This window comes from Poecilia latipinna, unplaced genomic scaffold (assembly GCF_001443285.1).
Source record: "Poecilia latipinna isolate Pla-1442-1.1 unplaced genomic scaffold, P_latipinna-1.0 Scaffold2786, whole genome shotgun sequence".
In the NCBI taxonomy this organism is placed as follows: Eukaryota; Metazoa; Chordata; class Actinopteri; order Cyprinodontiformes; family Poeciliidae; genus Poecilia; species Poecilia latipinna.
Genome location: NW_015115402.1, coordinates 56,683 through 72,682, shown reverse-complemented (window position 1 = coordinate 72,682; position 16,000 = coordinate 56,683). Strand labels below are relative to the sequence as shown.

At 40.7% G+C, this 16,000-nt stretch overlaps 2 protein-coding genes across 4 annotated transcripts in view; one reads left to right on the top strand and one right to left on the bottom strand.

Moving 5' to 3' along the window:
* Positions 1-889: 889 nt before the first annotated feature.
* On the bottom strand, positions 890-13,100 carry LOC106939152 (uncharacterized). The gene is made up of 16 exons (XM_015021459.1): positions 12,622-13,100; positions 12,256-12,463; positions 11,909-12,075; positions 11,496-11,626; positions 10,532-10,698; positions 9,956-10,041; positions 9,647-9,727; positions 8,767-8,881; positions 6,733-6,908; positions 6,301-6,522; positions 5,139-5,341; positions 4,361-4,483; positions 4,025-4,162; positions 2,546-2,795; positions 2,246-2,447; positions 890-1,146 (listed from the first exon to the last, which is right to left on the bottom strand). Exons 1-16 carry the CDS (start codon positions 12,778-12,780, stop codon positions 905-907), a joined length of 2,670 nt encoding a protein of 889 aa, XP_014876945.1. The 5' UTR covers positions 12,781-13,100; the 3' UTR covers positions 890-904.
* A 78-nt stretch (positions 13,101-13,178) lies between these two features.
* c1d (C1D nuclear receptor corepressor) overlaps positions 13,179-16,000 on the top strand; it is a 21,326-nt gene continuing 18,504 nt past the window's right edge. Inside the window, exons 1-5 of one of the 3 annotated variants that reach the window (XR_001422771.1) lie at positions 13,179-13,270; positions 13,522-13,663; positions 13,904-13,970; positions 14,236-14,291; positions 14,373-14,661. Coding sequence is in view for 2 of the 3 variants with exons in the window: in XM_015021461.1 (XP_014876947.1) it covers positions 13,526-13,663; positions 13,904-13,970; positions 14,236-14,291; positions 14,373-14,576 (465 nt within the window). In the remaining variant the exon portion in view is untranslated. Of the gene's footprint in view, positions 13,271-13,519; positions 13,664-13,903; positions 13,971-14,235; positions 14,292-14,372; positions 15,124-16,000 lie in introns of those variants that run through there. The other 2 variants (XM_015021461.1, XM_015021462.1) reach the window with 2 other exon arrangements.

Genomic DNA, 16,000 nt, shown 5'->3' with positions numbered 1-16,000 from the left:
AGTCACTACAACCAACCTGGTTCAGTAACAAGTGCAAGTTGTAATAAAGAGAAAGAGTGACCGTTAACAGGTGTGCTCTGTGAAACTAGCTGATTCCGGGCTGCTTTATCTGGCTAATTCACAGGGTGAAAAAGGAGGGACATCTGGATGGAGGTCGTTAGAAACCAGGCTAGTCTTTCTCGCGCCCAGCTTAAACAGAATGTCCTCTATATTCTCATCTATAGTAATACTCAGGAGTTAGAGGCTCCTCAGACCCGTTAGACGGAGAGCTGGGAGCAACATCTCCCTCCTCTCAGAAGGGGAAGTAGAGAGAGANTTTCTTTATTTGGACAGAGACCACCAGATTTTGATTAAATTATTTTCAACCTTTGAGTAAGCAGGAAATCCCTTCAGATGGATGTCAATCTTTTTTTTTTTTTTTTCTTTTTTCTTCGAGTCCAGGACACCATGCATACATTCACAAGGCTGGAATAAAAACATATTCAGTATTTATTTTTGCCACCTGTTGCAGTTACGCTACCTCAAAATAAACACAATGTCCTTTTTCATTTTTAAAAGCAGCTCAAAGAAAGCGTCCCATGTTCCATGCCACATTGATTCACCTGGGAAACAGGAAGCCTTAAAATCAACTTAAAAACCTAAGGCATGAATACAACAAAAAGATTCAGTTACATATATTTTTCAGGAATTGCTTGGTGAGCCAATAATGTTAGTGCCTGTTTTATTAAAGTACATAATTGAATAATTTCCCCAAAGAATGAACGTTCTTAATTGAATTTCTCAGTTTAAAATTATATGTCACAGTTGTAGCAGAATAAATTATTTATTCATTCATATTGAGAGGTAGCTAAAAGTGTTGCATACACACACCACAAACACCTACATGGAAAAATAAAGTTATAACTTACTTGACTGGAGGAATTCTAGCTGGAGGCTGAAGCACCTTCCCTCCTCTGACGGGGGCTGGGGGAGCAGCCGGCGGAGGTCTGGACACAGGGGCCCGTCCCTGAATCGGACCTCCTCTGCCCAGTTTGGCATCCCTGACTTGCACGGTCTTGCAAGCTGGAGCTTGGGCTGGTTGAGGGCCGGCCTGCGCGGCTGCCTTCTTGTTTTTAACCTCCAGATGCTGCTGCCACCACTTCTGTTCTGTGCAGATAGAACATTTACTTTGAGCTACAGCAAGTGTAGCAGCCAGTCCATTTGAGAAGAAAAGAGCTGATTGTTATAAGTGATTATTTATTAAAATCATCTGTGTCATCAACCAACATAAGAGTTAGACAAGAACAAATAACTGTGGCTACAGTCGTTCTCACCATGCGTTGTTATGCATAGCCTATTACAGAAGTACAGTTCTTTTCATTCAGATTTTTCCATAAACACTTCAAATTACTCAAATATACTTCAAACCCAGTTACTAACCGAGTTGCTTTTTGTTCTTATTTTTCTGTTTTGCTGTTAACCTTCTCTGTGTATTTCGGTGAACCTTTTCATCTAGGACTGTGTTCTGCTTCCACAGCAGAACACGTTCACAAGAAAGTGACCAAAAACATTCCTCAGTGGCAACTATAATAAACACGGGTAACTTTACTCAGTTGTCCTTTACAGCAAGTGTTAAAGCTACAGTATGTAACATTTATAAAATATATATATATATTTTGCAAATTTATTGAAACTGTCACTATGTCTTCTCAGTATGGTATGAGAAAGATAATCTGTGAAAATTCGAGCTCCTTGGCCCTCTCCCAGTGCCCCCCAGTCCTAACTACAAACAACCAATCAGAGCCAGGAGGCGGGTCTTAGCGCAGTCAATCACAATCTCCTGTGGCTCATCCTCTCCACCTTGCCCCCTGCTGCACTGCAGCTAGCATAGCATGTTGTGGATGCTCAGGATGGTCAGCATGACCACTGATGACGGCAGATAAACAGTTTTCCTGTAACGGTAAGTTGTTTCTCCACCATTAGGACATTTAGCAGCGAGTACATAAGTTGATTGACAGCGGTAAGACCCTCCTCCTGGCTCTGATTGGTTGTTTTAGGTTGGGAGCAGTGGATTTCTTCACACAACAACTTCAGCTCACGATGAAGGTGGAAGAGGTTGATCTTTTTACAGGTTACCTGTCTCATAAACTGTCACAATTATATACATATATGTTTATAAAAGTTACACACTGTAGCTTTATTCTGTGGAATCTTAGCCGTACTGTCTGTGATTTATTTCTCCTAAAGGTGGGAGGTGTGGACTCACTGCCCAACGGTTCAGGTGGATCTCCACTCAGAGGTTTGTCTTCCAGCTCGATGCTGGCCTGGAAGCTGAGGCGGGCGTCGCTCAGGACCTCATTTGACCTGTCTGAGTTTGGGTTGCTATCGTACTGAGCCAGCTGGGCCACTCCGAGGTGACACAGAGCTCGGCTGTCCCGCGGAGAGGTGATCACCGCCAGCTGGCACGTCTGCGTAGGGTGGGAGGAAACGTCATGACTCATGTCCGAGCTCTGGTGACCATTAACCATAGATACACGAGAAATCCTAAAGAGTCCTGAACTCTTACTCTCTCCTGCATGTCCAGCAGCTCCTGGCAAGGAGAGATGGTGGTCAGGCGGATGAGAGCGGTGAGGGCCTGGCACCTCTTCGCCACCAGGGCCTGCGTGTCGACGGCCGCCTTTGCCTGCTGCTCGCCCTGCTGGATCAGTCTCTGCAGCAGGGCGAAGTGAGCATCCAGCAGCACCCACTCCAGCTGCCTGCTCGCCTCGCTGCGGCACACAAACTGACTCACGCTCCGGGCAGCCAGCGCCGCTACGCTGAAGTATTTCAGAACAAGGGCAGAAAAAGAATTTTTTTTTTCTTATTTATTGTTCATAGCACAAACTTCAATGAATTTTGTTTGGGAAGCTACGTGATAGACCAAAACCAAGTACATTATAACTATGAAGAGATAGAAAAAATATTCATCATCTTCAACTTGTATTTATTTATTTTTTGTTGTTTACAAATTTAAATCTGAACAGTGTGGAGTGCATGTGAATTCAGCCTCCTAAGAGAGTGATTAACGGTTGATGTCAGGCTGCATCAGCGTCTTACTGTTTTGTGAAAGAAAGCAAAAATATATTCAAACTACATTGCAAGAACACAAAATGCTACCAAGTACTTTTTCATAAAAAGTCAACGTGTAGCTTCAGTCATCAAGGCAGACGGTAAATTACTGAGTCATCAGAAATCAGAAGTGCAGCCCGCAGATGTCAGAAGTTCTAAAAACAAAACCATATGACATCTGCAGCAGATGCCACAAAACTGTGTGCAGGAGTTGCACCAAACAAAGAGAAGCAATCTGCTCCACCTACGAGTTGTAAATAATTGTATAAACCTAATTCTAAGTAGTGTAGACACACTGCAAAAACACAAAAGGTTAGCAAGTGTTTCCGGTCTAACACTAACTTACAAGTAACTTTTCAGGAAGATGGAGGAGCTTGTTTTAAGTGAATAATTCCTTCATATCGAAGAAGTGCTAATTAAATGTGAAATAATCTGCCAGTGGAGCTAGAACATTTTCCATCAATATTAAAGAATTAATTATTTAAAACAAGCTCATATATCCTGCAAAAAAAAGAAAGTTACTTGTAAGTTACTTCTCTCTTATTACAAATTTTATTTACCAAAAATAGACCAAACATACTCAATGTAGTACGCTGACAACATGCTGGTTAAAACAGCAAGAATTTGGCAGGTGACCATGGCAACCGGTGACATTAAAGGCAGACCATCCACAAACAAATTATGCCTAAACTTTGTAGAATCACACCTCAGCTTTTCCTGTCCATTGCCAGGTTGCAAATCTACAGACTGAAAGGGTAAAGGGGGCCAAATACAAAAGCACAATACATTGTTTTGTCTTGTATTTGCTAAAAAAAAAAAAGTTAAATGACCATAATTATCCACAACTTTATGTTGATCTATAGCATAAAAACAATACGACATGTGGAAAAGCTCACATGCAGAGCGCTGCTCAGAGTGTCTCCGTACGTTAACCTACATGTGGTACACCTGCTCAGGAGTCATGGACTTCTCAGACAACGTGGCCTTCTGCTGCAGCTGCCCCAGGGTGAGAAGCCCTCGCAGAAACTGTGGATTCAGGCTGGACAGAGGGTCGAATGGATCCTGGTTCTCCTGACTGCAGAGGAAGTCAGGAAGCAAGAAATACACGTGGAATTTACAAAAAAAAAAAAAAAATTCCTATTCTCCCTCCCGCAGGCCCGAACAGAACATCCTGATACATTACACATGCTGTCATGACCTCACACTTTTCCCTCTCTCACTCGAAAGCATCCACCTCCGCCATGCACTCAAACAAAACACACACTTAACGAACCTCTCGCTGCAGCGTTGGCTGACAAAGTGCTCCAGTCCCTGATGTAAGAACAGTGCAGCCTCCTTCTCCGTGCCCTCGCCGGCTTTCTGCTCCTGCTGCAGCAGAGCTAGCCCTGTAAAGAATCTGAAAAAAACAAATCAATGCTTAAGACAAGTGGAGATTTTAGATGTAGCACTTTCCAAAAGTATTCGGGGTGAAAGGTTTAATCCAGAAGAAAACAACCACAATTTACATGTGCGGACAATTAGTAGGTGACTATATTTCAAGTGCCATACACTCTCCTAGACAGTAATGTATTATGCCAGTTGGGTCTTTCATTGTCTTTTATGCCCATGTTCGAAATAGAGCTTAGTAATTTAGATGTTAGAGCTCCAGGAGAATGCTGTTTGTTGCTGCAGTTACTCCGTTTTCTTTTGTTTTTGTTTTTTCTCTTTCTGCAGGTGTAGAGGCAGACTCATCGGGTGTTTGCTCGTGTTCTCTCGATGCTCTCGAAAAGAGAACGATGCAATCATCACGATGAAGGAAAGGAAGGAAAATGTGGCTTAATTGCAACATTGTTATTGAAACAACCGACATTGATGCATTGATGTTGTATTTTCCAGCTTCCAGCTCCTAAGATATAATCCATACTCTCACCCTTAAGTTTCTTTCATGAAATCTTCACTTTCCCTCTGTATCTAGAAGTGTGAGCTTCAAACCTGCTCTTACACACACACACACTCACACACACACATACACACACACGCACTTGATCCCATACGTGAATGTGAGCGCTGACCTGAGTGTGGGGTTCAGCGGGCGCAGCGCCAGCCCGGTCTGGACGTGCTGCAAAGCCTCTTTGCTTCTCCCCTGCAGCAGCAGGAGTCTCCCTATGTGGAGGCTGAACTCCCAGCTGTCTGGACTCAGGGACCAGGCGTCCAGGTACTTCATGAGGGATCGATACATGTAGCTCTCCTCATCTTGCATCACTATGTTGCGATCCTGCAACAACAGTCTCCCAAGTCATTCATAGACTGCCATTAAGATCACAGAAAAAGCTAAAGAGGAGGAGTTGGAATGGGAATATTTGGACAGTGGTTGAACTAGTTAAAGGGGCAGTGCTGTGCTTTCCAGGCAATTAGTGCCATTTCTTAAAACAAAGAAAGTAACTGTGTTAATTTTAGATGTAAAAAAAAAATGCTATTTATATGAATTATGACTTAAAAAAATTTGACTTTGTAATTTAAAGCCTTGAAATTGGGCCTCCGTCGATTTAAGAACTCCTGCTCTTTCTGAAGCGCCACCTTCAGGAAACCATCACAACATCACTCCTCCTTTAATCCTTACGTAACATTTTAACCTGCATTGCACTGAGAAGTAGCTCCTATAATGAGCTAAGCAGGTGTTTGCTAATTGCTGTTGGCTAGTCTGAAGGAGCTGAATGGCGGAGTTGTGGGAAAGGGCAGCTCTGAAGAGGAGCTGCGCCTAGAAAGGCGGGGCTAGGTCCACCCAGGCGTTTTGGGCAGCTGAATGGTTGCCACGGGAGATTAAAGGATTTTTAAAACATGCGTGAAAGAATCAAAGCGACACTCCAGGTATGATTCTGATGAGGGAATAATATCAAAACATAATGAGAAGCTCAAACAAGTTGATTTTACATAATACTGCCTCTTTAAAATAACTACAAAAAGGAAGTTGTGCAGGTACATTTGAGAAGTTGCTGCAGCAACAAAAATGACTTTAATGTGTAGACCAGTAAAAATACAACATCACGTCTGTACATTCTGGCGAATCTGTAAAAAACTCAAAATGCATTTCGGTTCTCATATCTCAGGTTTTACACCCTGAGCTACAAGAAGAGTGATTTGTATCTGTGTTTTTCTCATTTTGTTCCTTCTAATATTTGTTACCGTGGCAACGCCTGATGATTTTTAGAGTTGTAAAAGTCAGACGGGGTTTACCTTGGCAGCATGCTTGGACAGCCAGAGGTAAAGGGTCTGCACATAGTCTGACTTGCTGAACTGTCCCTGGTCTTTCAGCTGGTGATACTCCTTATCCAAGGCCTGCAGCTGGTTCTCCACGGAGGGCATGCCATGGAAGCCATGCAGCTTACACACAGCCAGGATGTCGTCCTGATGGGCCGAAGACTTGGCCTCACTTATTTCATCTTTGTCCTTATCAGCCTAGAGAAGACGAAATGAAAAAAAGAAGAGTTAATCATGTTTGTCTGCTTATATATAGCTCAGCACAAATATTTGAATCATGAGATTGAGCTTCATAGCACAACTAAAACTTAAAAAATTGATCAGGCATGGACTAAATGGTAGCAGTTTAAAATCTAAATAACACGGTTTTATGTTAAGAAAAGAAAAAAAAAAAATCCAAATAAATACCTTTTTCGGAGAGCCGTAAACCTGGGTGGTGTTGTGGTGCTCCTCCAAAACGAGACCCAGCAGAAAGTGGAGTTTGGCATTTTTGGGACTGAGGGCGATAGCTGATGCATAATAAGCAGCCGCCTCGTCCAGGCGGTGCAGCAGAGCGTCCACGTTCTCACTCCTCAACCGCTCGCCTGCAGAAAGGGTTAAAAAAAACAACCAGATGTTAAGGTGCTTTCTACAACTAACAAAATTAAAAGTGTGATGTATTTTCTTCTAGTTCTATGTGATCCTCTTGAGTCAGTACTTCTGGATCACTTAGTGCTGACGTTGCTAGACGGGAGTCTGAATTAGAACCGGTTTTCAGGTATTTCTGCTGATTCTCTATTGGATTTGGGTCCTCAGTAGACTTTTTCAATTCAATTTGAGTGCATTTCTAAAAAAAAAAAGGAAAAAAAGAAAGGTATATGATTTTATTCTCTATAGTATTTCCCTGATAATATCATAGTAAACCTTGTGACTTCAGTTTTGTAATTCCTTGCCATATTTGGGAACATACTGTAGTTTAAAAGCTTACAGAATACGAAGCATAAACACACTTTAACATATTTAATGTGTTTAAGTAGCATGACACAGCCTTTTTGTTTTGCAGCAATACGACCCCGGCGGGGTTAAACTGAGCTTCTCTTTAAGCCACTCAGCCTTTTAAAAACACAAAGCTGCTGCTGCTGCTTACGCTTTAAGAGGTCTGTCTCTCTTTCTCTCTCTCTCGCTGAATCTGCTGCTATTTCTCTGCTCAGTTTCAGCGACTCCTATTCGGTCATCTGGGATCAGCCTAAAATGTCGCTTCTGTGAGTCATCAAACAATTAACGAGGCGAACATAGCTGAAGAAGAAAAAAACAGAAAAGAAAAAAAGAAAAGGATCCCGAGCGGTAACTAGCACATTAGACGAAAGAGGACGTCTCGGAGGCGACCACAAATGGGCCCATTTGCATGTATTTTTTAATAGCTGCGGCTGAGATGACCTGAACGAGGGCTCGAGTGTGTGAACCCGGCCAGTAAAACGGGAGGTTTTAGTGCAGTTTCTGTAAATCTATTCTGCCTCTGATGTGCTTTTCCGTTGAGATTAAACTGCAGAAATTATTCTTGCTATATAAACGTAAAAACATACTGTGGAATATTGGAGAATATTTTATATCATTTCTGCTGCATTTGCATTTATTGCGGTGAGAAAGTAAAAAAAAAAAAGAATTAAGAACTGAGTTTAACAGGTGTTTAGATGAATCTGTTCCAGCCACAGGGTGACACAGATCTGATTGATTGACACCCAACATTGATCCCAACATTGGTATTTACAACATATAGCTTGCAGCCCTCTGTCTTTGTCTTTTACCTTTGTGACTAGAGTGTTATCTGATCCCAGTTAACACAGGTGTATTTTGTAACCATGTTCTGAAATATACGCCCTGTTATTCCTTTTAATAAATGAAAAAAAACCTGCATTTTGCAGTTAGTTAGTTTGCAGTTTGTTAGTGGTTTTTTTTATTTTTTATTCTCACGGTCAAGAACTGTAATCAGACAGTTGATAAGGGATCAGTAATTTTACAATATCACTGAATGTGCCATGAATTTATTGTGAAAACCTAAGATTCAATTTAAATATCACAATTCATATTAAACACATGTAAATGTAGCATTTTCAATCATTTATACTTTTTGTTTATCATAGTTTTCACATTTTTATTTAGTAATCCGGGGCAAGATAAGAGAACATCCTACTCAGGCAGGACACATCATCTAAATCAGGTAAGAAAACAAGAAAACACAAGATGTGAAAAAAAATATTTACCCCTCCATCAGTTTTTGTTTTTTTGTCGCAGTTAAACTTTTCAGGCCATCAAAACCTACACAAACCAACCTGGTCACCAAGCACCAGGTGACTGAGTTTACATTTCATAGAAAGCTCGGTTAAATTTCAGACAAGCCTGGAGACTGACAGACCTGTAGAATCAAGACAAAACTACATAAGTAGGACTTTAGGTAAAACGTACCTGATTTGAGCAGGTGTTCCCTGTGGTGTTTCAGATGCTCCTCAGCCTGAGCACACAGGCTATCCACAGTGTTCTCCTCTTGTGCCATTTGGAGGTTTTTCTCCCAGTTACGCACCTGTAGAAAACAAACGACGCAGGCTAAGCCGTCAACGCTAAAAACCAAGCAGAGTTACACAAGGAACCGATGATGGTGACTTTGATCCAGCATGTGGATGTAAGGAATGTGGATGGTCCATCCATCCATTTTCTGAACACCCTTGTCCCTCAGTGGGGTCGGGAGGGGTGCCGGTGCCTATCTCCAGCTAACGTTCTGGGCGAGAGCCGGGGTACATCCTGGACAGGTCGCCAGTCTGTCGCAGGGCAACACAGACACACAACCATGCACACACACACACACCTAGGGGCAATTTAGACAGACCAATTAACCTAACAGTCATGTTTTTTGGACTGTGGGAGGAAACCGGAGTACCCGGAGAAAACCCACGCATGCACAGGGAGAACATGCAAACTCCATGCAGAAAGACCGGGAATCGAACCCAGAACCTTCTTGCTGCACGGCAACAGCTCTACCAACTGCGCCACTGTGCAGCCCGTGGTAAAGGTCATCTATAAAAATCACAAACTTTGTGGGGACAGTTTGGGGATGACCACTTCCTGTTCTATTACGACTATCGGTGCACAAAGCAGGGACAAAGCAGCGGACAGCGGACCGTCTTGAGGATGAATTAGACACTGCAAACCTCACCTTCCTGTCCAGCGTCAGTGTCTGACCTCACAAATGGATGAATGGTTAAATTATTCAAGCAGTAAAACTCCAGACTATAAATATACATTTCAGTGAAATCTGTGGAGTGTAAACAAGAAAGCAAGAGATAATTACCGTACAAACATGCTTTGTCTCTATCTCCAAACCTGCAGGTGTTGCAAAGTGCTCCTTATACCACTTGGTCTCTATGACGTCCTGGAAGAGCAGGCACTGATTTTACTAATATTGAAGACTGACAAAAACATCACGGCAGACTCAAACATTTAAAGACGTAGACATCAACAACTCATTTCAGAGCCGCACACAGCAAATGTTGCTTTAGCATTGAGAAGCTGTCAGAGGAACTCTGACTTGTAAATAAAGGATGAGCAAGAGTCAAGGTCGGCAACAACCGCGGAACTCTGCTTCATCTTTCATCTTAACCTTTGCATCCAGCTCCCCGGTGGGTTTGTGTGGACAGTCCAGGGCGTGCGACCCGAGCTCTGATAACTGCATCACGCTGTCACATCCTATCAAGGCAACATAAAAACATAAAATGCGAAAATAAACCACAGAAACTGGAAGTTGTAGACACAACTCTAGGGGTGTGTGTAAACCTTTTACTTAACTTTACAGAATTAACTTGCGTCAGTATAAGTAACCGGGTGCTACGCGTTTAGTTAAGTAATAATATCCCTTTTATTAGCGCAAACTAATCTTTGCCTGCACTACCACCAGGAAACATGATATCATAGGTTGGGTGAAGAGAAGTTAGAGAGAGCACATAGCACATCAATAATGCCATTATTCAAGCACCTGTAACAAGTAGAGCTTCTCTCCAGAGTGGAATAAGAACATCAATCTTTAAGGATTCAAGAAGTGACAGACAATACTTTCTTTAGCATATTTACTGTTCCTAAAAGTCCCTACTGTGAAGTTCTTCTTTACTGTTGCTCAAACCTTATTCAGCCGCAGGTTTAAATAAATCTTTTTATGGAATTTGAGGCTTCAAAGTTGTACCTCGGTAACGAAAGAAGCAGTGGATCGGAGCTGCTGACATCGTTTTGTCAAGGTCCAGTTCAGAGACCTTCCAGCCGTCTCCCAGAACGGAACCGGTAAACGGGTCGACCTTTGACCGTCGGGCCAGCATCTCGATGTAAGGTCTTGAGAAGATGCTCTTCGGTTCACTGCAAAGTAGTGTGACAATCACCTGTAAGTATTAATATTTGGATGCATGGCCTGCTTTGTGTAGCTCCTAATTTAATTTTGGCTGGATTTTTAGTTGGACTTTTTGCTAGAATTGGTAGAGATCATTGCATGGCCCATAGATTTTCAATAATTGGAGCTAATGGGTTTGGGGAACTGCGATGGACTGTCCAGAGGCACCAGCATCCCTACCGACCCCAATGGGATAAGGGTGTAAGAAAATGGATGGATGGATGGATGGATGGATGGATGGATGGATGGATGGATAGTTGGTTGGTTGGTTGGTTGGTTGGTTGGTTGGGCAATGATTGAGATATTTTGGCCTCAGTAACAAGATGAAATGTTTGGATGAGTCAAGATGAGGCTTTTAGACTCTAAAACATTAGACCTTCGACATAGCACAAAAAAGTTTTTTCTTTGACGTAACAATAATTCTTGGCAATAATTGAAAGCCTTGTTTGTTTCCACTAAGTGGTGCTACGTTTGTAACAAAAATGATTTTGTGGCTGAGTTGAGTATTTGGGTTTTGCTGGATTTTGAGGGAAATCCTCTTTATCAAAGTAAAACTGCTTTTGGTGAAGTTAGTGAGATGGTGTGGCGGAGCATCTCCCACACTGGAAAAACAGGGCGAAAATCTAAAATGAATTAAACTCCTGCTTATAAAATTCAGATACATTTTAAGGGCCACCTCAGCTCACTTTTGCACTGATAGCAAATGAAGCACTTCTTTGTGAAAATTTTCTGAATGAATGAAACTCGTATCTGGCTCAGGTCTCACCTCTGGTGGACAGACACAGGTCTGTACAGAGCGCTGAGGGACACGGGGCATTCATATTCCACCTGATGCTTCCCCTCAGAGAAGGTCACAGCCACGGGAATCAGCTCCCGCGTCACACACACGGTGTACGCCTGCAAAAGTGAGACGGCCATTATTTAATGATAAACACAGCAGAGCCTCATGAAACTTTAATGGCCCTAACAAAGTACACCCAGAAATTTAGCTTATGTTTTCTTATTTTTTAATGGGGAGCAACTTCAAAAGGAGGGAGACTTTAAATTGAACAGATTTTTTTAAAGTATGATTTAGGGGTTCATAAGGTAAATGGCAGCAATTTGAAAATAAATATACACTGACACCAGTATACTAACTGCACATTAGATATTGAACGATCTACAAAAACACTTTTGTACCTGCGTAACACTGCCATCTGCTGAGCAGACAGAGATCTCCACCAAGGTGTCTCCAAAATGTAGTAAGACAGTTTGAGAGTCGCTATTACCATTTACTGCAACTTTAATAAGGCTGTCTGGAACCTTGGTTTGAACTGTCACTAAATTACAGTGAAATGGGACAAAACCTGCAGGAAAATAAACCAGGACAGTTAGTTTTACAGTGAAATAGAAATAAACAAATAATAATAATAATAATAATAATAATAGTACGCTACTTTTTAGTTATTTTATGAATGAATCTGGACACAAATTAAAATGAAGGAACATACAGCAGGTCTGATGACAATAATAAAGTTTCTACTCACTGCTGTATTCGTGGACTTTGGTAGCAAAAGCTGGGTGAAGTGGAATATCCCCTTCCAGAGAAAGTTCACTGAGCTCCGCGACCTTTGCTGACAGCTTAGTGATGTCCAAACTGTATTTCTTCACTGTCCCATCTTCGGCAACCACTTCGATTTCCACTCTGTTTATCCCCTCCTTCAGTTTAACAGTGCTGGAACGATCACCAGTCAGCTGCAACACAAGAAACCCCAAAACTAAAATAGAAAGAATTGTCTTTAAGAATAATAGTACTGATAATAATAATAATAATAATAATAATAATAATAATAATAATAATAATAATAATAATAATAATAAATGAATTTAAGTTTGTTTAGAGTAACACTCACAATGCTGTATGATGCTTCACAATCACTGGTGCTCAGGCCCAGAGTTACTTCGTTGACACTGCTCTCCACTGTCACTTTGTAGTCTGTAACCTGTGGTGAGAAGGCTGGCTGGAGCTTCCCAACAGAGATAGTGAGCTTCTCCAAATCACAGTTGTCCATGGCTCAATCCTTCTCTGTCTATGAGGACTGTAACGACGGCAAAACTATGGCTCTTCTCTTTTACACATAATGACGTTCCTGGTTGCCAAGGCAACCGCAGCACCTCTGTCAGGTTTACCAAATATATCTTCTTCGAAAACGACTGTCTTCTTTCACTCACCTTGCCGGAACTTTTTTCCTTGAATGAGATTCTTGAATGAAATCTTATAAATAAATTTAATTTAATTACTAAAGTAAAGTTAGCCAAATGGCTAAATGCTTTAGAGTGGCTGGAAAACGCGAAGCAAGAATACAGCTACCAGCTAATAAGTCTAATAATAACCACTTAAGCTAATGTAAATAACGTAGTTGCAAAAAAAAAAAAAAGTGTAAAGCAGCGATTAAAACAGCGACTCTCCCAAACGTCAGGGGGCAGTAAAGAAAGTAAAACCGGTTATACGTTCTTATTCACTTCCTGTTCGAAGGTTAAAACGTGAAGCATCTTGAAAAGGTAAATACAACACTTTCTGTAATGCACCAATAACCACCAATAGACTCCGTTTACATTTAGCTGTTGTAATACTTTTTCTTTTTTCTACTTTGTTTTTTTTTATTATTATTAAAACGTGTATCCCCCTTTAGCTGCGTCTGGTAACTAGCAACGTAGCTAGCCGGAACAGAGCATTGCTTCCTGTCTGTTAAAGTTACTTTATAGAGCTACAGCTGGGATTTCTGAACGTTTAGGGACTTGTTAATTTGTAGAAAAATGGCCGAGGGAGCAGCAACCGAGGACTACCCGCAGGAGATAGACGAACAGCTGACCACGTTCGATTCCTCGGTGAATGCGGTGAAAACCATGCTGGAGAAGCTGATGTCCATGTCCAGAAACGACCTGATGCAGAAGGTGACGCTTGTTGCTTCTTTGTTGAGACGAAAAACACAGTACAACGCATAAACTCTGAGCTAGTTTTTAAATCTGTTGAATTTAGCACTTCAAGCTTTGAGATAAACATTGTAACCTCTGCAATGTCGATGTACGAAAATTACATTTTAGCTGAAAATTCCCTGAGTCTGACTTCTTTCTGTATGTGCACGTTTTTTGGGTGAAATAACTATAATGACTGTTATAAAATCATCATTGCAGCTGGATCCTTTGGAGCAAGCCAAGCTGGACCTGATGTCTGTCTATACTCTTAATTCATTGTTCTGGAGTAAGTTATTCATTCATTTATATTGATAAATGTATTCATCATGATGTTGACTTGATAAATGCAAAACTAATGGCCTGTTTTGATTGAATATACATGTAAAAATAGCCCATTATATCTATGAAATATGAAGGGGAGGCTAAATAGCAATAACACACACACACACACACACACACATATATATATATATATATATATATATATATATATATATATATATATTTAAACACATATAAGAAACAGTGTTAACTTTCATAATTGTTTGCAGTGTATCTGGTGACAAAGGGAATAAACCCAAGAGAACATGGAATCAAGCAGGAGCTGGTATGTGCATCCTTTAACATTTTTAATATTTTCTCTGTATCCATGGCGATCTTCTCATCACAGTCCTTCTGTTTTCATTAGGAGCGCATAAGGACTTACATGAACAGAGTCAAAGAGATCACCGACAAGAAGAAAGCTGCGCGGCTAGACAAGGGAGCCGCTTCGCGTTTCTTGAGGAACGCCCTTTTTGATCCCGACGACAAAGAGTTAAAAAAAGCTGCACCCAAGAAGCCAGCGGATGCGCCCTCTGAAGCTCCTCAGAGAAAACGCCCCAAACAGAGCTGAGCCTGAGGAAGAGCCGCTTAGTCTGCTCTCATCGTGTGATTTTCCTGAAGGATACAGAAGCAAATGATCAAACTGCTAAGATGAAGTCGAGAGATGGCAAATATTTGTCTCACTTTAGTGGAGTTCGTTTGGAATTCATCTCTTGGATGTCAATCGTCTAATCTTTACCAGCTGTTTTAGAGATAAACAAAATGCTAATTCATCTGCTCGGCTTGTCGAGTTGTGCTGCTGTTGAGATGTTACTTTAGATCTCTTTGGTTACTATGGACAGCTTCTCTTTAGTTTGAAGTGAATTCTATGAACACACTTCAAATATATGTATATTTTTTTAATTCTTCTGTTCATTGTTGGTTGTTTTTTATTCATTAATTATTTTTCCTGTATTGGTTAAAATAATTTTTCTTTTCCTTCATGTGATCTGAAGAGACGAACTCTTTTAAAAAAGATTTGTCATTGTGTTTCGGGTGCTTGTGTTGTGCTTTTTGCCCCACATGTTTATTCATTTCTGAAATCTCCAAATAATACAAGAAAATAATGTAATTCAATCAGATCAAGTGTTTGTAATTACTTTAAGGTTTTCGTATTTTATATTTAGGGCAAGCAGTTTCCTGTCAGTGGCAACATGAATGCCTTAAAGATGATTTTACAACATACAGTTGAGCCCCAAACTATTCATATTGCATCCAAATAAGAATTTAATGCATATTGCTTTAATGTCACCAATATGTTCCTCTTAGCCTTTATAACTTTGTAGTTGTTCAGCCTGAATTTGATGGTAACCTGTAGAGGGAGCTAAAGATTAGAGTGATGACAAAGAGGCCTTCTGGTCTCAAACACTTGGAGCTCAGTGCAAAACATAAAATTATAGGGGGAAAAAAGAGAACATGCTAAAAGCTAGTAAGCGATTCCACAAGTGGTTTGATTCTTGTTAGCGGTTTTCAGCTAATACCCGAGAAGTTTTTTTAGTTTTTCAAAATTATACTCCATTGTTTTCTAATGAGTAATTGCAGGGAAATATTGGAAAATTGTGAAGTATATTGATTATGATTAGTGCACATTTTCCTCTTTCTTTGTTACACACACGCTCTCTTAAACCTTTTGGTGAGATGTCTCAGATGTTCCAATTCAACAAATGCATTATTTATGTGAAGAGCGTAACATTTGAAATGCAGCGCATTAAAAAGTTGATTGCAACACTGCACACACTGATAGACAATTATGACTCAATATACTGAGCATATCTAGTATGCTGATTTACTTAGTACACTAGATAATAAATTAGTATATTAATTTACTATCTCCATTCCTCGCAACTGTGCTGAAGTTCTGTTCTATTTTAATGTAATTTTTCAGAACCTGTATTTTAAGATGTAATAGTTCAAGGGATGTTAGACGTTTGCCATTATACTGTGGCTATATTTAGC